Source organism: Rhineura floridana, chromosome 1 (genome assembly GCF_030035675.1).
Source record: "Rhineura floridana isolate rRhiFlo1 chromosome 1, rRhiFlo1.hap2, whole genome shotgun sequence".
Taxonomy (NCBI): Eukaryota; Metazoa; Chordata; class Lepidosauria; order Squamata; family Rhineuridae; genus Rhineura; species Rhineura floridana.
The window spans coordinates 141,182,050-141,209,984 of record NC_084480.1 but is presented as its reverse complement, the minus strand read 5'-3'; the positions used below and the strand labels follow the sequence as shown (position 1 = coordinate 141,209,984).

General features: G+C 43.2%; 1 protein-coding gene across 6 annotated transcripts in view; it reads right to left on the bottom strand.

Moving 5' to 3' along the window:
- The window catches only part of LOC133388367 (stimulated by retinoic acid gene 6 protein-like), a 60,899-nt gene extending 33,787 nt beyond the window's left edge, over nucleotides 1-27,112 (bottom strand). The window contains exons 1-3 of one of the 6 annotated variants that reach the window (XR_009763787.1): nucleotides 19,406-19,780; nucleotides 6,425-6,509; nucleotides 1,940-2,040 (exon numbers count right to left, since the gene is read on the bottom strand). Coding sequence is in view for 3 of the 6 variants with exons in the window: in XM_061634343.1 (XP_061490327.1) it covers nucleotides 1,940-2,040; nucleotides 6,425-6,509; nucleotides 19,406-19,443 (224 nt within the window). In the remaining 3 variants the exon portion in view is untranslated. Of the gene's footprint in view, nucleotides 1-1,939; nucleotides 2,041-6,424; nucleotides 6,510-18,922; nucleotides 19,101-19,405; nucleotides 19,781-26,909 lie in introns of those variants that run through there. The other 5 variants (XR_009763782.1, XM_061634350.1, XM_061634343.1 and 2 more) reach the window with 5 other exon arrangements.
- Between the last annotated feature and the right edge of the window lie 823 nt (nucleotides 27,113-27,935).

Genomic DNA, 27,935 nt, shown 5'->3' with positions numbered 1-27,935 from the left:
TCCTATCTGAAATCCTGGAGAGCTGCTGCCAGTTGGTGTAGACAATACTGAGCTAGATGAACTAAATCAAGGTATACAGATTGTGTGACTTGACCACTTTCCTTCTTGTGGGCATCACCTCCTAGTCAGTTTACCTGCTCCTGCTTTCAAAGGCTTTTAAGTCCTGAAAGTGAAATCAACTAGGAGCGACTTGGATTTGAAAGCAAAATAGCTCCAGTAACTTTTCAGCTCGCTATCTTGTGATGTTTTGATTGGTCCTAATAAGCGTATTGCCTGACTTTTGATATTTTCTTCTGGACTAAGCTGCCTTTCTTTGCTGGTTCAAAGAGAAAATCTAGTATCCTTTTCTTTCCCCTCTATTTTTTTTTAAAGAAGCGTTGTTTCTTCTTTGTTTCTTGGGTGAGGGCGACCCATCCTCATTGGGTCTTGGGCAGAAACCCACTTTTATTTCAGTAATAATAATACCTAGTGGTTACATAATACTTTTGAAAGTCAGGACAGCCCCTTCATTGTGGAACTACCTCCCCACGGAAGCGCACCTAGCATCTTCACTGTATGGCTAATATTATACCCTGGCCTTTGACAGTTATTTTGATTCCATTGAGATGGCACTGGATGCTTTCTTTCATTGTCTAAGATCAATTAAGTTAGGGAGCCTTCAGTGGGGCAGAGGAACTTAAAAAGTGAATGCAATCTTAGCCTGCATTAACTTCCCCCAGATCGTGGGAAGTCTCAAGTTCCGTACAATAGTCTATGCCAGTGGCTCCCAATCTTTTTCCCCCACCAACTGTTTCAAAATTGCTGAGGGTCTTGGCAGACCACTTACTGAGTTTTCTTCCTGTTAAGAGTAATTGTAATGCTTTGTGCTAGATGCTGTATGATTTTTAATTGTATTTTTACAGGCATGCCATGGAACACCTGAATGCTCACAGGCCTCCAGTGGTCCATGGACCAGAGCCCCTGGTTTATGCTAATCAGGCAGGCTGTAGAGAGGTGAGGGCCCAGGGGAAAAAATTAAATATTTTTGGGGGGGATGGATTTTTCTGTTTTTCCCCAATTTTTGGGGGGGGAACAGATCAGAAAACTTCAGGGGGAAACTGATATTTTTAAAGAAATCTGTTTTTGGGGGGGCTTCACATCTCTTAACTGTATCCATTTCAGAGTCCACATTTTAAGAAGGACTTTGACAAACTGTGGCATATCAGATGTGGAATTCCTATGGGGAATGGTTGAAAGAGCTGGGTATGTTTAGCCTGGAGAAGGAAAGGTCAAGGGGAGATATGATTCCCATCCTCAAATATCTGAAGAGCTATCACACAAAAGATGGAGCAGACTTGGGAATCAAGAGCAGGGTTGGGGACCCAATAGCCCTTCAGATGTTGTTGGGACTCCCCTTTGCTGGCCAGCCACTTGTTGCACCCTGCACTGTCGATCCTGCATGGAGTAGGAGGTTAGACTAGATAACCTTTCAGCACTATGATTCTATGGTCACATCCACACCATATACCATTGAAGCAATAACCACTTTAACAGTCATGGAGAATCCTGGGAACTCTAGTTTGCTAAGGGAGCTGGGAGTTGTAACTGTAAGGTAAGCACCCTTAACTAACTACAGTACCCAAGATACTCTGAGGGAAGCCATGGCTGTTAAAGTGCTATAATAGTGCTGTAAATGTATGAGGTGGATGTGATCTGTGGAAGGCTTTGTCCAGAGCCAACATGAAGGTTTTTCCTCTCCTGAAACAACAAGAGGCTGCTGTGCCTGAGTGGGAAGCTCAGTGACATCCTCTTTTTCATCCGAGATGAAAAGACAAGCTTCTGCCTCCTGCAGGACAGATTTGAAAGGTGACCTACTTCCTTGAAGGGATGGTCCTGTTGGATTAGTGTATTTGTCTTTTTAGGCTTGGAGGGGCAGGAGGAAACTTATTCTTCAACTTACGACAGAATCCCACAATATCCACCAAGTCGATTCAATTTTTCATCTAAGTAACATCTTTTTGATCTTTTTTCAAGAAAGGACAGCACTATAATTATGATGGCCTGCAAGAACAGAAGAAAAACCTTGAGGAAGTGAAGACATCCATTAATTTTGGAGAAAGTAATAAAGAATTACAATTTAATAATTATTTATTAAAAAGGGGAAACGTCCCTACAGATGGGCACTTGACCTGTGCCATGTCAGTTAAGTAAATTGTTAGGATGTCCCAGGAACATCTCCATTCGTGTCTTTGTCATGAAACTTTACTTAGGTACAAGCCCAGACCTATTCTGAAAAGATCCCTTTGACATGAAGGGCAAGGTTAACGAAGAACTTCTCCTATAACTGGATCCACAAGGCACTTCCCAGTTGTTCAGCTTTTGCGGATACTTCCAGGAGGCTAATCCAAGCCACTGTACTCCCAAGACATGCTATCTTTGCTGTGGACTATGAAAGCTGGCTGCTTTCTTTCCCCAGTTTAGCTAGACACCTCCCCCCTTGTTGCCACCCTCCCATTCCCTTATCTCTAAGCCAATTTGGTGTTTTGTTTGGAGGACTAGGAAGGGCTCTCTTTGGGAATGAACATGAGAACCTGCTGGATCAGGCCTGAGACCCATCTAGTCCAGCCTCACAGTGGCCAACCAGATGCCCATGGGTAGCCCACAAGAAGGACCTGAGTGCAAGAGCACTCTTCCCTCCTGTTTCCAGCAACTGGTATTCGGAAGCATACTGCCTCCAACTATGGAGGCAGGGCATAGCCGTCATGGGTAAGTAGCCATTAATACCCTTATCCTGCATGAATTTGTCTAATCCTCTTTTAAAGCCATCCAAGTTGATGGCCATCACTGCCTTTCATAGGAGTGAATTCCATAGTTTAACTAGGTGCTCTGTAAAGAAATACTTTCTTTTGTCTGTCCTGAATCTTCCAACATTCAGCTTCATTGGATGTCCACAACAACTTTTCTCTACCCACTTTTTCCATACCATGCATAATTTTATACACTTCTGTCATGTCACCTCTGACTCACATTTTCTCTAAACTAAAAAGCCCCAAGTGCTGCAATATTTCCTCACAGGGGTGTTGCTCCATCCCCTTGATCATTCTGATTGCCCTTTTCTGATCCGTTTCCAGCTGTACAATATCCTTTTCGAGGTGAGGTGACCAAAAGTATTCCAAATGTGGCCGCACCATAGATTTGTATAATGGCATTATAATATCAACACTTTTATTTTCGATACCTTTCCTAACAGCCCCAACCAGAGTCTTTTTAAAAGATAAGACTTTTCTGCTTTTGAACTAAAAATGATTTGGGAGAACCCCATATAACAGGAGACCATGGGAAGGAGGTGTTCCTTTGGTCTTACCAAGCTCCCGATAGATAACTTGGGACCCTTGGGCAGAAGGAGACAGCAGGCATTGTCTCCAAGTGTTTGCCGGGATGCTGGGTTCTTCCAAAAGTCCACAGGGTAGTCTGACCATGGTGCTGTGAACTCAGTTACAGCTACAGGCCTTCTGAGTCCCAGCAACAATGCAGTAAGTTTCCTGTCAGCTTCCACTCACTGCACGGCAAGTAACCATTAGCATTCTTTGTTGTGCCAGCTTGCCAGCCTTGCCCTTGCCTGCATTTAAAATGGCTGTACACCAAAGCCTTGTGGGGATTTTTTCCCCTTGACATCTTTTTCTGTAACTTGCCAGCAGGCAGTTAAATGTTTAGTTTTGCCTCATTGCTGGAGACTTGGCAATTTACAACCCCAGCTGTATGAGATTACAAGCTAGCTTCACACCTTATTATCAGTAGAAGGGGCCTGGTTCCGTCAAGGCCATAAAATTCAAGGAACTGCCTTGGGAAACCAAGAGGAGGCGCCTGGTGTTGTGGGAACATAGTTTTTTCATCCTTTGGATAAAATCTTAATTGGTTAATTGTCTCCCGCTGGGCAGAAGATTTCTTCCATAAAAAGGAGCTCAGAACTTTGGGTTTTTGTGTCCCACTTCGGAGCACCACCTTGTCCCATAGGTGATGTTCTGTTGTGGCTCCATTTCCATCCTGACTCGCAATTCCCTGAGGGGAGAAGGCTATTCATCTATAGATCCTATGGTCTGTAAGTATAGCGTAGGCAAGAAAGCTTTGTTATTTTGATTTGTGCCAAAAACTGTCTTACTTGTATTTCTCACCAAACCTTACCCTGTTTGAGCGTATGGTAACAGGATCCAATTTGCTGCTAAACTTCCTTTTGTGCACCTCTTTTGTATCTGTAATATTTTTATGCTTTTCTTATTCTTTTTAATAAACTTTAATTACTTTAACCAACGTGTGTTCACTTCAGAGGGGGGTCAGTTCCTAAATTCAGTCCTTGCCATTCAACTACAACTACCGTGTAACAAGTAACGTTTTGCCTGAGGCTTCAGAAGGGGCAAGGAGCATACGAAGGCTCGTCTTGAGAAGCTCTGGTGTTTAACTGGGCTCTGAGGTTCCCTTCGCCCCAGAGTGGCTAACCAGCTAGAAGGGTGGTGGCAGTTACTACCTTGCAGGGTTGGTGTGAGAGTGCACAACCTTGGCAAACCAGGATTTGCTGGGATCAGTTGCCCAAGGCTGGGAATTGGCTCCTGGGACAGTGAGAGCAGACGGGGAAGGCTCCCTGCTTTCACTACATTCTTAATGCCCCATTTCTTTCTGTTGTCTTTATTTTCCTGATCTCACTTCTTTTTCTATTCTCATGAGACAGGATCACCAAGGCTTTCTGGTTCTTTTGCCTTCTCTGTAAATCAAAAGTCACCTCTTGATCATGCTCTCTAAATCTGCAGCAGTAACCAAACTTAGACTGTGCACACACTAGTAGCCAGCTCAAAGCATTTCCATTAGCCACACCTGGAGGGGGAATGGGGTGATCTACCAATCAGGTGCAAAATCTCTTTAAAATTGATTTTTTTAAAAAAAAGAAATGCACTCAAGTAGCTCCCACCAGGTTTTTCAGAAGAGAGAGTTGGAGATGCACTGGAACCGTGAGAACACTGAGTATGTTTCTACCCATTTAGTCCAAGTATCAGATGAGTGTGAGAGTTCACTATGAGAGTGTCAGAAGTAAAGCGTTATTAATCCCTTTTATTCAATATACATATACAAAAGCTTTTTTGGTTAAAAAAATGAGGTGCCGATTCTCATGCCTTGATAAAAGTACCATGGGTGCCTGCTAGCACGAAATGGTTGGCATGGACGGCAAGAAAAGAGGTGCCCATGTTCCCTAACAGCGAATACTGTCACAAAAAAAGCCAGTGGCATTTCAAACTACAAAACTGCGTATAACTCTTTTTATATTAGCATGCTGTCATCTTTAAAACATTGTTTACAAATAAATGTTATAATTGCAGATACTGTGTGTTTATCCAAGCAACTCCTCTCTGAGGAAATGTAACAACATTTGAGACATTGTAGCTTACAGAAAAGGTAAGAGGCAACATGACAAGTTTATAAAATGATGCATGGCATGAAGAAAACAGATAGAGAAAAGTTTTTCTCCCTCTCTAACACTAGAACTTGTGGACATCCAATTAAGCTGAATGTTGGCAGATTCAGGACAAACAAAAGAAAGTACTACTTCACACAGCACATAGTTAAACTATAGGGCTAGATATCTGTTGTCATGAACACATGCTGGGAAGCAGGGTTAACCATGCCCTCTCAGTGCATATACCCGTGGCAATTGACACACATGTACCACATCTATGAAAGATTTATGGAAGTTTATACATGGAACTAGCTTCCATTCTTACATCTTATGAAGGTCAGATGTAGCGATGTCCGCCAACTTGGATGGCTTTAAAAGAGGATTAGACAAATTCATGGAGAGTAAGGCTATCAGTAGCTATTAGGCACAATGGCTGTATTCTACCTCCACAGTCAAAGGCAGTATGTATACGAATACCGGTTGCTGGAAGCTGCAGGAGGGAAGAGTTGCGCTCCAGTCCTTCTTTAGGGCTTCCCACAGGCATCTGGCTGGCCACTGTGAGAACAGGATGCTGGATTAGTTGGGTCACAGGCATGATCCAGCAGCAGGGTCTTATTGCTGGCTCTCTGGAACAAGCACACTAATATTCTATTCTAAATTCCCCAGATTAAGCAAGGTTATCAAAGCCAATGCAATTCTGTCTGTATGAGTGTAGTTGTCTCCAGTAAAGATCCTAAGATTAGGATTGCTAATTCCCCCAAATTAGTTTTAGTGAATACTCATAAAAGATGTATGTATATGCTAAAGTGTGCACTAGCCAACTAGCAGATCTGATAACAGAGTTATTCATTTTTTAAAAATTCAATATCCCATTTTACATTTCCCCCCCCCCAATACAGGTTTTTTCCTTCTTATTTGAGACTGGCACTAGGTAAGAAGAGTGGTTATGTATCTCTCCAAACACAATGCAAGAGAGTATATAGTCAATAATTGTCTACTTACTGCTGGAATGAGTGAGACGTTTAGAAATTCCTCCATATCTATTGAATTTTCACATGTTATATTTCTGAAGAAGTCGTCAAACTCCCTGCTCAAAAAACACAATGGTAAATAACAGAAATATGAGATGATACACAGATTTCAGCCCCTCAAACCTGCTTGCAAAAGCCTGATCTTTGAGAGCACCATCACTCCTGGGAATGTCTACCGCAATATTTCCCAGACTTTTCATAACTGAGGCATTTTTTTTAAGAAAAATTAAACTGGAAGCATGCTAACCCTTACAACCAAAAGGGTAAGGAGAAATGTCCAGATGAGCAACTCAAACAGAGATACAATGGGCAGCATCCTTTAAGGATGGGCAGTTCTGGTATTTCTCTGCATCAGGAGTACCCAAATGATCACACAGAGATGGTTCAGAATAACCTGTCATCAACAGAGGCAGATGGGAACCAAGCAAGGCAGAAATGCAATGGGCATCCTCCTCTGTATTTTCCACAGCACATACTTAGTTCTCTTGTAGCACACTAGGGAGTCTTGGCACATGTGTTGGAAATTATTTCTCTGAAACAGAACAGGGTGGGGAACTGGTAGTCCACAGGCTGAATCTGTCCCACCAAGCCTTTTCAATCAGCCCTTCAGACACACAAGTGCAGCACCCACCTCTCAGTATTCCCTGCCATCATCACCCTCTGCCACTCCATTAAGCAGGCCAGCTAAGAAATGCTGAGTATGGATCTTTCCTTATCTTCCAAAGTGCTCAGTGAACATCGCCAGCACTCGGGAATCATTGGAGCAGGGGCAAGGTGTTCTCAAGAGCTCTCAGAGATCAACACCTTAGGAATCATCAAACGTTGGTCATCAGATGCCTTGCCTACTCCCCTCCAAAGATCTCTGAAAGCCCTTGAGGGCACAGCTTGAAGGTTTCCCTTGCCTCTTCCATTGGGGGAAGGGGGGGCATGGGAAGTCAACTGAGTCAGGAGCCACCAAGGCCATTGGAGCACCTTGAAAGAGCAATCCCCACAACAGCAGCCCCTCTTTGTGAGAGCTCAACTGTTTCCCAATCAGCTGCAGGGGCTGATCGCCTCTCTGCCCCATTGATTGGGAAACAGCTTAGGAGTAACAAAGAGGGGGCTGCTTCTTTAGACCCCTGCTCAGGTGTGTGTAGGTCCTGTATGTGTGTATATTTGTAGGTATATGCAAGCTGCTATGTTTGTGTGGAGTGCTGCCTCTGTCAGTAGGTGTGTACTAAGTCTGTTTGTATGAATGCATGCATGCATGCATGCATGCATGTGTGCTGTAGGTGGCAATGGAGACAGGTGCCTCCAATGCTAGTGGGGCAGTGAATCCGCTCCGGGTTTTAGACTAAACTTTCAAGAAGCTGTCCAAGGTTCTGAAGTATCCCTGACAGGTGGCAACCTAGGCTCTGCTTAAAAACCTTCAGTAGAACCCAAGGCAGGCTGCTCCATTTCTCCCAATGTTTAGCCAAGAACTGCTTCCCTGCCATTTCCACCCACTCATCCTAGCCCTGCCCTCTGGAGCAATAGAACAAATCTCTATCTTCTACATGACAGCACCTCAGATATTTGAAGACAGCTATGATGTTTCCCCTAACCCACCTTTCCCAACCGTTGGATCCCCAGATGTTGCTGGACTACATTTTCCATAATTCCTGACCACTGACCATGCTGGTTGGGAGCTGCAGTCCAGCAACATCTGGGGATCCAAAGGTTGGAAAAGGCTCCCCTAACTTCTCTTCTCTAGACTCAGTGTACCCAGCCCTTTCAACTGCTCCTCATAGGGCTTACTTTCCAGACCTTTCACCATTCTGGTTTCCCTCCTCTGAGCATGCTCCAGTTGGTCAATGTCCTTCTTAAAACATGTCTCCCAGAATTGGACTCAGCACTTCAGATGCAGCCTGGCCAGAATGGAATGGACACTATGCTTCTAATGGAGCCAAAGATTGCATTAGCTTTTTTAGCTGCTGCACCCCATTGTTGCCTTAAGTTCAGCTTGTGATCAATTTACATACTTTCATATGTACTGCTGCCAAGCCAGATTTTCCCCATCCTATATTTGTGCCTTTGTGTGTGTAAATGTAAAACTTCATCAGTGTTGAATTTCATCTTGTTGGTTTGGGCCTAGTGTTCCAGCTATCAAGACCATTTTGAAACTTGATTGTATCTTTCAAAAAATGTTATATATCAAAAGTATACAATATAACACAGCAGGAGACACATTTTTTCTCCTTTTACAATGGGCCCAGCAATATACAGTATATAGTACTAACTTTTATTGAACTTTGTTGCACCAACACTTGACAAACATGCTCCATTTTTCAGTAAAAAAGCTATGTAGTTGCCTGCCTTCTCTAAGCCTTCTCTAACCATATTGGTTAATTTAATCATATAAACCACATCCCAGACCCTGAAAATCCATTCTTCTAATGTTGGGGTTCTTATTTTTTCTTCCCCATTTACACAAATTGTCATCTGTGCCACTGTTCAGAGGTATATTATCATTTCTCTGTCTTCAGATAATGCTAGGTCTTTTACATAGCCAAATAATGTAACTAATGAATCTAATGAGAGCCAGTATAGTATAATGGTTAGGGTGTTGAGCCATTACCTGGAAGATCAGAGTTTGAATCCCAAGTGAAGCTCACTGGGCGACCTTGGGCCACTGTCTCTCAGCCCCTCTCAGCCTAACCTACCTCACAGGGTTGTTGTGAGGATAAAATGGGGAGAGGGAGAATCATGTACACCATCTTGAGCTCTTTGGGGAAAACTGTAATATAACTGTAATATTTATAAATAACTAAATTCAATTTCATTTAGTATACTTGACTAAAACATTCTTATTTTACTGCAAGATAAAAAAAATGGCCCACATCCTTGTTTATTGCTTTGCATCTCCAGTATGTATTGCTGGCTGCAGTGTAAATATAATTATGCTGTGCAGGTATTAAGTTTAGAAACTTTCCTTTAAATTTGTGCTAACTGTTTGTTGAAGGACATTTTGCCATATCCAACTCCAGGGGTTGGTTGGTATCTGATGCCCTAGATCTCTTTCCCAATTAGTCTGAGAAGCACTGGTTGATGCATCTGCATCTATATAAGAGTTCTGTATTTCTTGTTCAATGAACTTTTATTATCATGATGGGCCATTATGTTTTCAAAACTGATCTTTGCACAAAAAGTTCTGTTTTGCTGAATAGCCTAAATGCTATATTCCTCAAGTGTAAATAGCGAAAACAATAACAGATGGAACTGCTGCATTTCCTTTCTTATCTCATCAAATGCTTTGAACATTCTGTCTGAAAGTCTACCTAGTTCAGTGAGCTCATAGTTTTTCCACAGAGACAGATTCCCTAATAAGGCTTTATTTTCCATTTTCACAGTACACGTAATCAGTGATTGTGTCTTCTACAGCAGGGTGGGGAACCTCTGGCCCATGGGCCAAACTTGGCCCACCAAACCTCTCCATTTCGCCCACCAGGCCATTTTTGCGAAGCCACACCCATCCATCCTACACCTGCTGTCACATACATGACATCAGGCGTGGGGCTAGTAAGGGCAGGGCTTCAAAGTAACAATTGGGAACTTAAAGTGAGCTCTCCGATTGTTCCTTTGCTGGAGCAAAGCACACTCCCACCCACCCCTCAAAGAAGGGGAGGTAGTTTCCATTCATGGAAACCACTTTTCCCTCCCAGTGCTACACGTTCAGCCTCAAAAAAATTGGGGTTTAAAGAACAGCACAGGACTGTTTGGGAAAGGGTTTTCAAACAGCCCCATGCTGCACTTAGAAGTACTGGCAATCAGACTATTGACATCAAGTGACTAACAGGTGGGCAGCCCTTGTAAGAGCTGGCCCATTGGCCAGAAAAGTTTCCCCGCCCCTCCTCTAACCATCCTTCCCACCACTGTGTCATCTGCACATTTAATCAGCATCCCCTATACTTCCTCAGTCACGTCAATACAAACTGTTACCAAGTAAAGAGTGTGGGCCAGAGCCCTGTGGCAAAGCCATTAACAAGCCCTTGTTGAGTATGCTTGCTCAGCCAGCTATAGATTCACCTAACAGCAGCATCGACCAGCCCACATTTTACCATGATGTCAAGGATATCATGGAAGATTTTGTTGCCTGCTTTGCTAAAATTGGAAGCTACACATTATTTGCTATCCCTGGGTGATGACTAATAATCATCTACTTGTGCCAACACACTGTGTACAAACAAACGCCAGGTCAGATAAGGTTGTTTCCATGCTCTGCATATCTTTGTCTGCCTTTGTGGTGGCATGACTTCCTTTACTTTCCAATGTGAATGGTCTTCTAGGCTCTGAATACAGTATCTCAGTCAACATCAGACTGCACAGGCTGCAAAAACAACAAGTAGCCTCACCTATTCATCCTCCTGGCATGCTGCCTAGTTGCAATCAAATATGAACTCTCTGGAATCCAAGGGTAGGGATTATTATATTAAAAACAATCTGAAATGACCTAAAACAAATTCCATTGTTGTAGCTTTGTTATTTCATCTACCAGGTCTCTCTTGAGACTATCACTGATGTGCTCAAAAGGGGTATGCTTCTAGGACCTTAGATGTATTGAGCAGGCTATTTTGGCATTTACCTCAGGAACACTGAGGGTCAAACTGGATGTGATGCTTGTCACATAGCTCAGTCCTGCGTGGTTTGCCTTTTCTTTCAAATAGCCACTGTAGGGGGAGGAGACTGGAGTCAGATTGGGCCTGTGGTATAGGGAGAGGGGGGCTTTAATCCCGTGCCATGATCCCATGATCCCTTGCCAAGATCCCAATCAGAAGTGACTCTCCCTTCTGTCCCGCTATGCTTAATGGGAGGAAACCTCTCACTGGCACCAATGGGAGCATTTCTCCTGTTTCCAAAAGCAAGCATTCCCCACCCCTAATTCTGACTGGGGTGGAGAGACTCTCTCCCGCAGGCCTAATTAGGCCCAGTATAGGTCCCAGTTTGGCCAGTGAGGCCATTTCCCCCCACACCCACCTATCTCACCTCTGATATCATATGTGACATCAGGTGCAGGGCAGGAAAGGAGATGGCTCCAGAGGAACAATTGGGAACTTAGCCTCTGATTGTTCCTTTTCAAGCAGGGGTTGCTGACTGGCACTGACAGCGAGCCCCACTAAGATTGGCTGCACTAGAGAGTTCCCCATTAGGAACTCCCTAGAGCAGCCAAGGAGGCACAGGGCTTTGCAAGCACTGACACTCAGGTGATCACTGGCGCCTGCACATCAGAATACTGACAGGTGGGCTCCCCCCATCAAAATTGGCCCACAGGAGGTGGAGGAAAATCCATTTTGCCACTCTTATTTATTTATTTATCATTTATTACATTTGTATACTGCCCCATAGCCGAAACTCTCTGGGAAGTTTACAACAATTAAAGCATTAAAAATATACAAATTTAAAACACGTATTTTAAAAACAATTTAAAAACACATGCTAAAATGCCTGGGAGAAGAGGAAAGCCTTAACCTGGCGCCAAAGAGTGTTGGCACCAGGCGCACCTCGTCAGAAAGATCATTCCATAATTTGGGGGCTACCACTGAGAAGGCCCTCTCCCTTGTTGCCACTCTCCCAGCTTCCCTCCAAGTAGGTACATGGAGGAGGGCCATTGATGTTGAGCGTAGTGTACGGGTGGGTTCGTATCGGGAGAGGTGTTCCATCAGGTATTGTGGTCCCAAGCCATGTAAGGCTTTATAGGTTAAAACCAGCACCTTGAATCGAGCTCGGAAACATACAGGCAGCCAGTGCAAGTGGGCCAGAATCGGTTTTATATGTTCGAACCGTCTGGTCCCTGTTACCAATCTGGCCGCTGCATTTTCCACAAGCTGCAGTTTCCAAACCATCTTCAAAGGCAGCCTCACACAGAGCGCATTGCAGTAATCTAATTTAGGAGGTTACCAGAGCATGGACAACTGAAGCCAGGTTATCCCTGTCCAGATAGGGGTGTAGCTGGGCCACCAACCAAAGTTGGTAGAAGGCATTCCATACCACCGAGGCTACCTGAGCCTCAAGTGACAGAGATGGTTCTAGGAGAACCCCCAAGCTACGAACCTGCTCCTTCAGGGGGTGCAGCCCCATCTAGGACAGGCTGGACATCCACCATCCAGTCAAAAGAACCACCCACTAACAGCATCTCAGTCTTGTCTGGATTGAGCCTCAGTTTATTAGCCCTCATCCAGTCCATTGTCACAGCCAGACACCAGTTCAGCACATTGACAGTCTCACCTGAAGATGAAAAGGAGAAATGGAGCTGCGTGTCATCAGCATACTGATGGCAACACACTCCAAAGCTCTGGATGACCACACCCAATGGTTTCGTGTAGATGTTGAACAGTATGGGGGACAGAACTGACCCCTGCGGAACCCCAGGAGTGGAACTGCCGCCATGCAGTCCCTCCCACTCCCAGCCAGTCTTCCCAGAAGGATACCATGGTCGATGGTATCGAAAGCCGCTGAAAGGTCAAGGAGAATCAACAGAGTCACACTCCCCCTGAGGTCATCATACAGGGCAACCAAGGCTGTTTTCGTGCCAAAACCAGGCCTGAAACCCAACTGAAATTGATCCAGATAATCGGTCTCATCCAAGAGTGTCTGCAGCTGGCCTCGTTCAAGGACCTTGCCCAGGAATGGAACATTTGACACTGGCCTATAGTTATTAAGATTTTCTGGGTCCAGGGAAGGTCTCTTCAGGAGTGGTCTCACTACCTCCTCTTTCAAGCAACCAGGGACCACACCCTCTCACAGAGAGGCATTAATCACTTCCCAGTCCCGGCTGGCTGTTCCATCCCTGCTAGCTTTTATTAGCCAAGAAGGGCAAGGATCCAGCACAGAAGTGGTTGCACGAACCTGTCCAAGCACCTTGTCAACGTCCTCAAGCTGTACCAACTGAAACTCATCCAAGAAATCGGGACAAGGCTGTGCTCTGGATACCTTGCTTGATTCACCTGCTATAACACTGGAGTCTAAGTCCTGGTGGATGCTAAAGATTTTATCCTGGAAGTGCCTAGTAAATTCATTACAGTGGGCTATCAGATGGTTCTACCACGTCCTTGGAGCTAGTGTGTAATAGCCCCCAGACAATTATGAAGAGCTCTGCTGGGCGGCAGATTGATGATTTGATAGTGGCAGCAAAATATTGTTTTTTTGCTGCCCTCACTGCCCCTAAATACAGCTTACCATAGGCACTTACCAGTGTGTAATTGCATCTACCAGGAGTTCATCTCCATCTGCACTCGAGCCGTCTCCTATATTGTTTCATTGCTCTCAGCACTGGGGTATACCATGGAGCCGTATGAGCTCTACACAGGAGAGGGTGCTCAGGAGCAATCATGTCAACTGCCCGGGTAATTTCTGTATTCCACAGTTCAACCAGAGTTTCAACAGGATCACCACACTCCTACACCATGGTCCCAATCCAGCTCCGAAACCCCCACCCCACCCCCAGGTATCTGTGAAAGAAAACTAATGAGGACCAAGCTATGTGACAAATGTCTCGTCTTTTTTGGCTCTGAAAAGGTGTGGGTCCCTAATATATATTTCCCCATGGGTCACTAATGCAACAAAATAACAGCATCAATATATTTACAGGGTGTACATTTCATGACATAGATCTCGACATCATGAAATGTGCCTCATGTAGTGGGACAAATTCAGAGTTTCCTAGGCTTCTGACACTTTCCCCACAAATTGAAATTGGAGGCACACTTCCTGCACAAACCCAAAAGTGGAAGAACTACCATGATAACTAAGTGGAACTTCTACGTTCAAAGTCTGCATAGCTCAGCATCCCAGAAGTCAAGTTCAAGAATAGGGGACAGTGGTTTCCTTCTTCAAACCATGTTTGGGAGCTTTCCAAATGCATCTGGATGGGCCTTGTTGGCAACTAGGCCATGTTGTAAGCCACCTTGGACAGGCATTGTCCAGAAAGGCAGCCTAGGAATATATATATAAAAAAAATCAGGAGCAATGGAACCTATGGCCCTCCAGACTCCAATCCCCATCACCCCCAGCCAGCACAGCCAATGGTCAAGGATGATGGGAGCTGCAGTCCAGCATCATCCAGAGGGCCAAAGGTTTCTCACCTATGGACTAAATCAAGGCTTCGCAAAACTCTGGCCTGCATTTTCACTCATTTATTGCACTGCACTGTTTTTCAGAGCTCAGAGAGAAAAGGTGGACTGTCCCATACCTAACACTGTGTAACTACTTTGCATTTTGTTTGTAATATTCAAACCATCTCAAGCAAATGTGCTCCATGCAGGACAGGCATCAGGGGTCACTATACCCATGATATGCATTGTAAAATGAAAGATATGTAGCTTTGGGCTGCAACCAATGCACATATTAAGCTCAAAAGGACATCAGAATGTATAAGAATTGATATCTTCTTAGCCTAGGATACCTGGCTGACTAATTGATCTTCTGTAAAAAAACAAATCCCAAAATTTGAAGTACACTTATGTAGATCACTCTTCTAAAAGCTAACATGGGCACTAGGAGACAGGAATAAGATACAAAATTATAAAGACCTGGGTCACAATCTATATGGACAAACAGGGATGAATTTTGCAAACAAGTGGTGCTATTTTAAAGTATTTTTAATTGTTGCCAATCATCTGGCTGAACAGAAAGGCCGATTTCAAACAAAAATCAGCTTGAATCAGGCAATCAAATGCAGTAAAAAATTTCAAGAGCTCAGGTTGTATATAGGCTGTGCATAAAGGGCTATCTGGGATTGCAGCCTTGATAATCTGGTATTTTAAAACAGCAGGACAACAAATGATATACAGAATGGGACTTAAAATAACTTTATAAGCCAAATCTCCATGCAGATACACCCAAAAAGTACAACATGAGAAGTTCATTAACATCACTTGAAAGTATTTACAACGGTGCCTAGCCTCTTAAAAAGGAATGCAAAGACTGCTTTTTTATTTTTTTCAAAAAAGGGTATGTATACTGGGCCAAGAACACAGAAAGAAACACTGGAAGAAAATATCAAGATAGTTACAGCTGGCAAGAGGAGAATTAGACGCGTGGGACTAATCAGTTTATAACTCAGAGATACTAAGGTGTTGTTAAATAACGGTATTTTGAAGAAAAGCAACTCATCAGCCAGGGGTAGCTGACGTGATGCCTTCCAGATGTTGTTGGACTCCAATGTCTGTCAGCCTCAGCCAGTGTGGTCAATGGTCAAGGATGAGAGTTGTAGCTCAGCTACATCTGGCGGGCACCACATCAGCTACCCCCATGTTAGACAGTTAACCCTAAAGTTAACAAAGAACTCAAGTCAAAATAGGTTTGATGAAAAAAGCATATCCAAATTAACTGCAAAGTTCAATATATAGAACTTTGTATCAGAACTTTGTCAGAAACAGATGGGGCTTACTCCCAGGTAAATAATTATATTGTAGCCTAAATGTATCATTAATTTTGTTTACAAAACATTATGCCTCTAACTCACACAGCAGAAATTATATTTGCGAGTTCTTCCTCCAATATTAAAAAAGAGGAGTAGCCGGGTCAGTCTGCTGCAGCAAAAATAACACAATCTTGTAGCACCTTAAAGATAAAAAACATATGGCATAAGCTTTCAGTGACTGGAGTCCAAGTTATCAGATACTTTCCAGTTACGGATCAAGATACACAACACACAAGAGTAATATAAGCAATGTATTGGTGATTAAATTGCTCCCATTTTTACTGTTCTTTGAACCAGCATCCAAATTATCATAATAAAATGTAAACAAGAACAAGATTAACATAATAGCTCAGGAACATTCATTTGGTGAAGTACTATAATGGGGTATTAATTTGGTGAATTGATTTCATTACTGTATAATTAATATTAGGTCCCAAATATCTGAAAGACTGCCTCCTTCCCTACAGATCTTCTTGGGTGTTGAGACCAGCACAGGGGACCGCCCTTTTGGTACTTCTGTGATCTTCTGAAGTGTGTGGGGGGTTGATCTGGGACAGGGCATTCTCTGTGGCAGCCCCTTAGGTATGGACCTCGCTCCCCATTGAGGTGCGTCTGGCAACTTTGCTGTACAGTTTTATACCTGAGCTGAATTTTTAGGACTCACCCTATTATGTGATTTTATGTTGTTTTTAAATTCCTTTTAATGTCGTGTTTTAAAATTGTTGTAACCCATCCTGGCACCTTTTGGTGAAGGGTGGGTAATAAATGATGATGATGATTAATAATAACAATAGGATATCCATGAATTTGTGTGGGGTTTTTTCCTCTCTCTCTCTCTACTTTGTTTCAGATGGAGTGGTGGCTCTGCCATTGCATTACGCCCCTCTCCTCCTCAGCTAGAGATAGGGTTGCTCTGTAACTTAATATACCAATAATATTCATTACACTGCTGAGACTAATCCAAGCAAAATGTTACATTTTAAAAGGTAAAATAAATAATAATGATGAAAATGACAGAAAAAGAAAATGTAAAACAGAATACAAAAATTATCTTAGTGCTCCTAATACAAGGATCTATTTATTGTGTTGTTCCAAAACAAAATAAAAAGACCATTTCTGTAGAAGTGTGTTATCCTGTTGTCTCTTCTAATGTATACCAAATGTTTGTTAATTTAGTCATGAATGCTATGTCCCAGTTTATTTATTTATTTATTGGTTGCCCATCTGGCTGGTTATCCAGCCACTCTGGGCGACGTACAACATAAAAACATACAAATTACATTAGAGCTATATAATCCATTCATCAACAGAAGATTGACTAGCCTTCTTCCAATTACAGTAAACAGCCATGTGAGCCACTTTCAAGAAATGAATTATTCCCTGAAGATAAACAGAAAAATGTTACTAAAATATCCTTTGGAAAGTCATATTCAGTAATATATCTGATTACTGCTAAAATCAGGTTCCAGTAAGTCTTAACCTGGGAACATGTCCAGAAAATATGATCCAAAGTTCCTTTTGGAACCCCTCATCACCAGCATTTAATTACTGTAGCCATATCAAGGTTAAAGAAAATCCAATTATCAGAAGGATTAAATGTAAAACAGACGATGACCTCGCAATTGAATACTGGATAATGAAAGTCTGCGATATAGCGCTTTCAGAGTGCCTCACAAGGCATATAGCAGGGTGGTCATGGGTGTGTCTAAAAAGGATTCACTTGATACTGTGTGGATCCCTTTTCTGAGTTATGTGAACATGCTGTCTTCTTCCATCCATGGCTCTTTTTGGAGAGGTTATGTAAATGCATTTGATGGACCAGCCCTTGAAGTGAACTGATTTTTACAAGGCACTGCATACACTTTTCATTGCCAATGTACACTGATGTCTTATTTCATATATGATTGAATTGGAATAAATTCTTTCTACTCCACTGGTTTTTGAATTTATCTTGGCTCCACTGTTGGTGAGTCCCAGGTATTTTTTACTGTTTATTGAAAAATTGAATAAAAATATAATTTTTTTAAAAAGCAGTTATATCCGCAAGGCACTCTGGGAGCCCTTTCAGCTGAAGAGTGAGATAAAAATGCTTTAAATTTCCCAAACATCTACTATGATACCTGTGATAATGTAATGGCATGAAATGGATTATTGACATCACATTAAGGAACATACTATACAAAAATGAGGCTTTGAGTCAGACACAATGAGAGGGAGAGGCATTTGGAAGTGGGGAAGGCTCCCACAGACGAGGTGGTATGTTATGGTGTGGCCTAAAGCCTATTTAAAGGGGCACCTGCACAAAAACCAACAATAATAACAGAATCATTGAATAGTAGACTTGGAAGGGGTCTATAAGGCCATCAAGTCCAACCCCCTGCTCAACACAATAAGGTTGTGGAATCTTGTAGGAATGGTCTCCAGGTGGCAAGGGTCTGGGATGCAGGGGATGGTTCAAATCTTATTTCGGGGAGCAACCATCAGTTTCTTAACCAGGCTGTGTATGCATCTCTGTGTTGAACAAGAAGGCTATAAGAAGTTTTACCTGAATTTATTTATTTATTTATTTATTGAATTTATTAGTCGCCCATCTGGCTGGTTATCCAGCCACTCTGGGCAACGTACAAAATAGACATACAAATACATTAGACATTAAAAATCTGAAAACAATGATAATAAAATCTATTCTCCCTTTCCCCACCTCTTTTCCATACATCCCCATATCAGAGAGGTAGATCTCTTTTCTTTGCCTCCTATTATTATTTCCTTTAGGGGAGAAAAGCATCTAGGGGAGGATCATTTCGAGGGGAAAACTGCAAGCTAGCAAAGGGTTGAGCACTCCTTTTCACCACACCGTTGCTCGGATCAGAGTTGCAGCGTCACCCCCCCCCTTCTTTCCGCCTTTAACTTAAAAACAAACTCAAAACTGAAGTAAAAAACAAAATCCCAACACATTTCGGGAGACAGCTTTGCGGGTCTCTCCCACCAACGGTAGTTTGGCCCTCGTAAGGCTGCAATCCAGTATCTATTTACCTGTTACCCCAGAGAACTCAATCGGGTTTACTTCTGAGCAGGTACACATGCAATCACGAGTATTTCAGGGTGGAATGTTGAAGGCAACATGTGTCTCGACTTGTTCGCAAAGTTCACCAATTTTATGAAAAAAGAAAACAATCTGGCGCGTGTCTGATTTTCCTGGCTCAGGGCTTTTTCAAGACAATGCAACGCTACAAAGCCGAAGCGACATCGAGATGGCTCGCATCAAGTCGCCAGGCGTGGCTAGCATCAAGTCTCCGTCCGGCCGTCACTCCGCCAACATATCAGTCGTATTCAACTAACTTTTACCCAGGGTTGACCTATTGAAATTAATGGACCTAAGTTAGCCCTGGCCATTAGCTTCAACAGGTCTACTCTGGGTAAAAGTTAGTTGCCTGCAACCCTTCGAACGCTCCGCTATCCGGCTGGGCAACTCTCCCACGCAACCCCCATCCCCTCGGCCTGGCTGCTCGAACTTACTCCGAATCTTTCCCCGCTTGATCCGCCACTGCCGCCATGGTCCTCCTTTACCAGCTTGGGCTTCACCAAATAGGAAGATTGGGGTGGGGAAGAAGAGTAGTAAAGGAGGACGCAGATCGCCTCCCTCTATTCGGAAAAGGAGGGATCGTCGCCTCCGCCTCCCGCGCAAAGTTCTCGCTCTCTACTCGCGGCCTCCTCCGCCTGCCGCTCCCTCCCGCATCTTTCCCAATTGGTTTGGAGGGCTGGGCCGCCCGGGGAGCGGAGGCTACTACCAAGCGAAAAAAAGGCAGCAGGGCGGGCACCGGCATCTGTAGGGAAAGCGATTTTCCTTCTCTTTATCTCCGGCCGCGAGGGTTGTTTATAAACTGCTTCTCAGTCCCAAGGGAAGCAAGAAGGGCGATGCCGGAGTCTTCCCCTTGGGTTTTCTCCAGACAGAAACCTCTGGGACTTCTTGATGCCAGATGGTGGTCATTATCATTTCTATCATCGGCACCTTGGTGTGTGTTTGTTTGAATCAAAAGAGACCCAGATCAGCTTGCAAGAAATTCAAAATACACAATTAAAAAATAACTAAGTGTGTTGGGTGTCTTTTAAAAAAAAACTATTTAAAAAGCCGGGAAGGCAGAGAGCAGGTCAAGGGTTTTTTTTTTGGTGGGGTGTGTGTCACACACCTCCTACATTTAAAGCATATTCTCCTCTCCCCGTCCCTGATCCTGGGAACTGTAGTTTGCCATTCACAGAGATACAGTTCCCACCACCCTTAAACTACAACTCCCAGAGTTTGGGAGGGGGTTGCTTTAAATGCATGGTATGTATGCAGGGTGCACCTTCAAACTAGCGTTTCCCCAAATATCTGGCAAAGGCGGCACACTTTCACCAGGAACAGAGTGGCAGATTCATTTTTTAAAAAATATGTTTTTAGTGTTTATGTGTTTTTTAATGTTGTCTACAGCCCTGGGCTCCTTCTAGGAGAAAAGGCGGTATACAAATTTATTCATTTGCTTTTGCAGCGTCTTAGTTATTGCATGCATCTGATGAAGTGGACTCTACTTCACAAAAACTTACACCATCATAAATTTGTTAGCCTTTTAAGGTGCTACAAAAGTTTTTAGTTGTGCCACCTTCCCAAATTAAATTGGAGGCAGTTTACACTTTGAAAGGGTTTACTTTAAAGGGCAGCTCCACACAATGTAATTTGCTATTGGGGACTCTAGTGTTAACACCAGTTTTTCTCCACAGCTAACACAAAACATTGATAGCACATGTGACTGTACACTCATCTTTAAACACCAGCACACGTGTCTGGGTAACCTTGACTGGACGAAGTTTCCCACACACATACATTGGTGTTATGTCTGCATCCATACATTATGTCCACAACCCATAACATATGTGCTCCCCCCACAGCAATGTGGAGCCACTCTCACATGTACACTGTGTTTGTGTTTGCAACACTAGTGTTTCCTGCAGCAACTGAAATGTGTTGTGCTACTCTTGTGGTGGCCTAGTTGTGGTGTGTATGTGGGTGCTTCCAGACTGTTGCTGTTTTTGGGTGGGATTCAATCACATACTGACAAATTCAGATCGTGCAAATTAAAGTTCTTGTGCCACAAACAAACTTCCCAAAAAGATTGGATCTTTTTGTGAAATGGAAAGTGATGGGAAAATTCACTGGAAAGCGTGGGATAGCACTTGCTTTGACACAACTTCATCTAATCTAGCCAGTGTGGTGTAGTGGTTAGAATGTTGGACTGGGACCTGGGAGATCAGGGTTAAAATCCCTGCTTGACTATGAAGCTCACTGGGTGACCATGGGCCAGTCATAAGAACATAAGAAGAGCCTTCCTGATTCAGCCCAGTGGCCCATCTAGTCCAGCATCCTGTTCTCACAGTGGCCAACCAGGTGCCTGGGAGAAGCCCGCAAGCAGGACCTGAGTGCAAGAACACTCTCCCTTCCTGAGGCTTCCGGCAACTGGTTTTCAGAAGCATGCTGCCTCTGACTAGGGTGGCAGAGCACAGCCATCACGGCTAGTAGCCATTGATAGCCCTGTCCTCCATGAATTTGTCTAATCTTCTTTTAAAGCCATCCAAGCTGGTGGCCATTACTTCGTCTTGAGGCAGAGTCACTGCCTCTCAGCCTAACCTACCTCACAGGGTTGTTGTGAAAATAAAATCAGGAGAGGGAGAACCATGTACACCACCTTCAGCTCCTTGGAGGAGAGGTAGGATATAAATGTAAGAAAGAAAGAAAGAAAGAAATAACCTCCCCACAAACAAATCAGAAGGAATGTTTATTAAATATCCACGGCTGGCAGATTAGGATAAATGCTCAAACAGGCCATCTGGAAGCACCCTATGTCTCTCGTACAAACATAAGAAGAGTTCTGTAGTAGCCCATCTAGTCCAGCATCCTGTTCTTAACAGTGGTCAGCCAGATACCGATGGGAATAATAATAATAATAATAATAATTTAATTTGTGGGTCGCCTATCTGGCCAATGGCCGCTCTAGGCGACGTACAATTTAACAACAATACATTACATCATAATAAAATACATCATAAAATACAATATAACAATAAAACAATAAAACAGTTCCAGTACAGAGTAGTAGGCTATTCGTCGTAAAAATTTAACCCTCCCCGTAAGTCCCAAAGGCCTGTCTGAAGAGCCAGGTCTTCAAAGCTTGGCGGAATACATTCAGGGAAGGGGCATGTCGAAGGTCATACGGGAGGGAGTTCCAGAGAGTGGGGGCCGCCACTGAAAATGCCCTCTCTCTTGTCCCCGCCAACCTAGCTGTTTTAGTTGGCGGGATTGAGAGAAGGTCCTGCGTGGCTGATCTTGTTGGGCGGCATGGTTGGTGGCGCTGGAGGCGCTCCATCAGATAAAGTGGGCCGAGACCGTATAGGGATTTAAAGGTTAATACCAATACCTTGAATTGGGCCCGGAAAATAACTGGAAGCCAGTGTAGGTCGAACAACACTGGGGTGATGTGTTCCCGGCAGCAACAGTTTGTAAGTAGTCGAGGCGCAGCATTTTGTATAAGTTGTAATTTCCGGACCGTTTTCAAGGGTAACCCCACGTACAGCACATTACAGTAATCCAACCGAGAGGTGACCAGGGCATGTACCACCAGTGGGAGCTGATGAGCAGGAAGGTAGGGCTGCAGTCTATGAATGAGGTGTAATTGATACCAAGCTGCCCGGCTCACTGCCGAAATCTGGGCCTCCATGGACAGCTTGGAATCAAGAACAACCCCAAGGCTGCGGACCTGGTCCTTCAGGGGCAATTTCACCCCGTCAAACACCAGGCCAACATCTCCCAACCTTCCCTTGTCTCCCACGAGTAGCACCTCAGTCTTATCAGGATTCAACTTCAGCCTGTTCCTTCCCATCCATCCACTCACGGATTCCAGGCACTTGGACATGGTCTCCACAGCAGACTCTGGTGAAGATTTAAACGAGAGGTAGAGCTGAGTGTCATCCGCATATTGGTGACCCAAAAGTAGGACCTGAATGCAACAGCACTCTAATTTCTGTGTTTGCTGAAATTTATCTTTCTTTGTATTGCTTTTTTGCTTGCTCCATCCCTCTTTTTATTGCTGTTTTGCATTTCATTACAACAAAAAAAAGACATTGCATACTTTATACAGTAAAATAACCAAGAAATACAAATCAACACAGAAGCCAGTAACATTCTCTTTGCAATTTCCCTTTTACAGATAATAATAATAATAATAAATAATAAACTTTAATTTATAAGCCGCCTATCTGGCCAATGGCCACTCTAGGCGGCGAACAATAAAACACAATAAAATACAATAATAAATATAGTCAGTACAGTACAATACAAAGTTTACAGTATGATAGATTTATCAACATTTTAGTTCAAGGCTGATTCAGATTAGAGGTCTCAAAGGTTGCAAAGGCCTGATTAAAAAGCCAAGTCTTTAGGCCCCGGCGAAATATATCCAGGGAAGGGGCATGACGAAGATCGATTGGGAGGGAGTTCCAGATCGAGGGGGCCGCCACAGAGAAAGCTCTCTCTCGAGTCCTCACCAACCTAGCCACTTTAGTTGGCGGGACTGAGAGAAGGCCCTGCGTGGCAGATCTTGTAGGGCGGCTCAATTTGTGACGGTGGAGGCGCTCCATCAGATATGCTGGGCCGACACCGTACAGGGCTTTAAAGGTTAATACCAACACCTTGAATTGAGCCCGGAAAGCAACTGGAAGCCAGTGTAGATTATAGAGCACTGGAGTAATATGATCATAACGGCGGCTATTCGTAAGTAAACGAGCCGCCGTATTTTGTACCAGCTGTAATTTCCGGACTGTTTTCAAGGGTAACCCCACGTAGAGCGCATTGCAGTAATCTAAACGAGAGGTGACCAGAGCGTGTACTACGAGTGGGAGCTGATGTACAGGAAGGTAGGGTTGCAGCCTTCGTATGAGACGCAATTGACCCCAAGTTGCTCGGCACACCGATGAAACCTGGGCCTCCATAGTCAGCCCGGAGTCAAGGATTACCCCAAGACTGCGGACCTGGTCTTTCAGGGGTAATCTTACCCCATTAAGTATCAGGTCGATGTTTCCCAACCTTCCCTTGTCTCCCACAAGCAGTACTTCAGTTTTATCAGGATTCAGCTTTAGCCTGTTTCTTCCCATCCATCCACTAACAGATTCCAGGCACTTGGACATGGTTTCCACAGCCGACTCTAGTGAGGACTTAAATGAGAGGTAGAGCTGAGTGTCATCCGCATATTGGTGGCACTGCAGCCCAAACCTCCTGATGATGGCTCCCAGCGGCTTTACATAAATGTTAAATAGCATGGGAGAGAGGATAGAGCCCTGTGGCACACCACAATTGATAAGACCTTTTGTCACATGCCTGGGATGCTAAAACCATTACACTACAGCAAGCAAACCTGAGTTTCAGGAGATGTCCAACTGTTACTTGAACCGTTGGTTTCTCTGATAATGGCAAGTTCCAAATCTGATGTGTCCAAAGCTCTAAATGACACAGAATAATTTTCCCATGCCTTTGCCACTATTAATCTTGCTGCTGTTAGCAAAAATATAATCAAATCTCTTATTCAAAAAATAAGGTTTCATTGTCCCCATCAAAAACTGACCACACTGCTAGTGACAATATTTGTTAACTTTCCATGTACATCCTACTAAAAAAAGAAAGAACCTGACACATCACAAACCCACCACATGTGTACATATGAGCATACAGGATCATACTCTCTCCAACATCTTAGGTTTTGTGATTTATAAATGATGCTGACTCTTTGTGTGTGGGGGTGTCCTATACCACCTACACAAAATCTTTATGGAATTTTCCTATATCCTTGCCGAGATGGATTTAAATGGTTTACTTGTCCAGATTCTGTTCCAGCACTGTTGTTCTGTTTCAGAACCCAGATCCTTTTCCCATACTGTTTTTAACCCTGTGAATGTCCTTGAAGATTTCTCAGTCAACATTTGATATAATTTTAATTGTTTGTATTGTTTTTATATATGGAATTTTAAATTGTTTTATAGATATAAATAAATTACATTTTTCTTGTTTTATGGTTGTAACTGTTTTATTTGTTTTATAATGGTATTATTGTTGTAACCCACCCTGGGACCTTATCATAAGGGTCACATAAGGAATCAAATAAACAAATAAAATTAAATAACTTAGAATCTTATAATTCAAAGAATCTCCTCTCTTATTTCTAATGGCATTATGATTTGCCCACATGACACATAACAGATTACCTCCCAGGCCTGCATCAGGGGAAGAAAGTGGTTTTAAAGCATGATGAAGTACGAATTGGAGTTTCTACACTCAAAAGGTTGTTATCATGCGGCCCCACAACCAGGAGAGCAACTTTCAATCAGACAGAACAAAAACCAGACCACACCCAGCAGGAAATATAGAAATGTCTCTCAAATGTCATGTAAGTTAAACAAGCAGATAGAGTTACAGAGGACCAGAAAAGTCAAGGGTAAAGCTACAGAACAAACATCTGTGGTGTCTGCAATGGAGTGAAGTACCTCATCAGAAAGATTTAAGAGTTTTTGGTAGATATATATTGCAGAGGAGAGCAAAAAATAACTGGTCTATTAAGACAGGTAGTTGAAAGAATAAAGGAATAAAGGTTTATTATTGCAAAGAGGTAACGTCATACATGCTGAAACAGCCATCTGGCTTCTACTCAAGGAGTCTTTACCAACTACCTGAGAACAAAAACAGGGAGAAGGGAGGAATGGGAGGAGCAAAGCCTGCAAAAACACCTTAGAAGAGGAATCAGCAGAGGGAAGAATAGATTGCCTTTCTGTCTAGCATCCCCCACTGATTCAAGTCTCTTGTAACGTGTTGATGCTTTACTCCCAACCAAAAAGACAATTTTACAACTGGAAATGCAATTTTACCATTCTTGCTCTTTGGGTAAACGGTTTGCCAAAAACTGAGCACCAGTATTGTGTGTGATGCATACGAGTGTTAACCCTTGACTGGGGAGACCTGCTGAATGGGGATATTAACCCCATGGATAAGCACCCTGTACAAACATCATCAATCACAACCGCTGGCATTTTCCTAGCATACAGGGAACAAACAACTAAACACTGGGGGGGGGCACAATCCACTGGGAAGTTATCCTGTACAAGACTCACTGAAATGCATACTCTTGTACAGATAATAATACTCAGACACTTAAAGGCTTCAAATTTTCGATTGAAGGGTCAATTGTAACTGTTGGGGGGTGATATAAACGGAGTTCCCAAAGACATCATTTCTATTCTTTTGCTATTTTATTCAATACCTCAACAGATTCCCAAAGGCATCTATTACCTCCATCAGAAGAAGAGCATCAGCTGCATATAAGGCTAGCATTATTTCTTGCTTTCCCACTCCAGTTCCTTTTTTAAAAAATTATAAACTAACAGGAAGCAAAACAAATACAAAGTAAAACAAGTGAAGAATAAACCTCCCCACCACCACCACTAGTAATTGAAATAATAACAAAATAAAGGTTTATTACTGCAAAGAGGTAGTCATACATGCTGAAGCAGCATCTGGCTTCCACTCAAGGAGCCATTACTAAATGAGAACAAAGATGGAGAAGGAAGGAATGGGAGGAACAAAGCCAGCAAAAACAACAAACACACTTTAGAACCCTCACATCCTCTGGGAACATTAAAGAAATATAATAACCATTTCCCTATTGTTACAACAAGGAAGAGAGAAAGAGCACAGAAGGGAGGTGCGGAATCTTCTGCAAGATATCCATGAGAGATCTCAGCCCCTGTCCCACTGTAGAAGGAAGGCTCAAGACATATCCAATGTGTGTCTCTGTGCCTCCATGTATGTCACCAACGGGTACCAGATGGTGAACAAGACCAACAGTTTGGCTTTCCTTTTGCCAAGTTTCAATCCACAAGTGAACTTTTCTGCTGTAGCAGTGTGCCATAAATTGTTTAGCCAAGCCTCATGCATAAAAAGTTTTCCTACCAGTCATCTGCAATCTCCATTCGTGTCACAAATAGTAAGAAAGTGATCAAAGGTTTGTAAATCAGTCCTTCATTCTCCCCCCTTCCCAAACGTTCAAATGAGCCACTTGTGGCCTCTTGAGTACTGCTTGGCTTGTCAAGACAGAGATCTCACCAAAGATCATAGATCAATAAATGTCAACCTTTAGACAAGTCCAGCCCATATGAGCTGGGTGTTGCATATCCTCTCCAACAATTATAACCTGTGGAGCCTGAAATATGTGCTCGATGCAAAGGGTAAGATGCCAACAAAGAGTCCATTTTAGATGACATTCTCTTGCCTATGCTGAGCCAGATTTAGCTGACATCTAATTCCAAACAGCTGCCCATGTCTCATTCGTGAACGATATTCCCAGATCATGTTCCCAGAGCTCCTTCAACCCACTGAAGCAAGCAGTCGTCTTACAAGTTATAAAGCATAAATTTGCAAAGCCAAACCTTTTGCACTGTGTTGATGTTCCAAAATTAAATGTTCAAACGTATTCAGGTCTCTTTGTACTACTACATCCTTAACCAGTTGTTTCAGAAAAAATGGTGCACCTGGTACGTATGTAGCCAGTTAATCCTAAAACCATGTTGTTTTCTCAATACCTTCTCAACAGATAATGGCTGTCTATATTCATAAAAATCTCATAACCTGAACAGCCCTCTGTCTCGCCACCCCTTGAACTGTGCCAGCTGAACACTGTGATAAAAAGATGGTGCACTACTAGAAGAAGTGAAAATAGGCAATTCATTAGTTTAGATCTCCATCTCTTCCAAATCAAAATAGTAGCTTTTGAGAATGGATTAGTGATCCATCTTAGGGAGCCAAAGGGACATTGGTTTAAAATTGCAGATTCCAGTTTTATCTTTCCTTGTCGTGAGACTTCAGTAGCATCCATGGCATATCAACAGTATCATATACATATGCTACTATATTTAGTAACTGAAATGCATCTTAATAATGCATTAGACACCATTCCGTCCAGCCCTGCCCCCTCCCTAG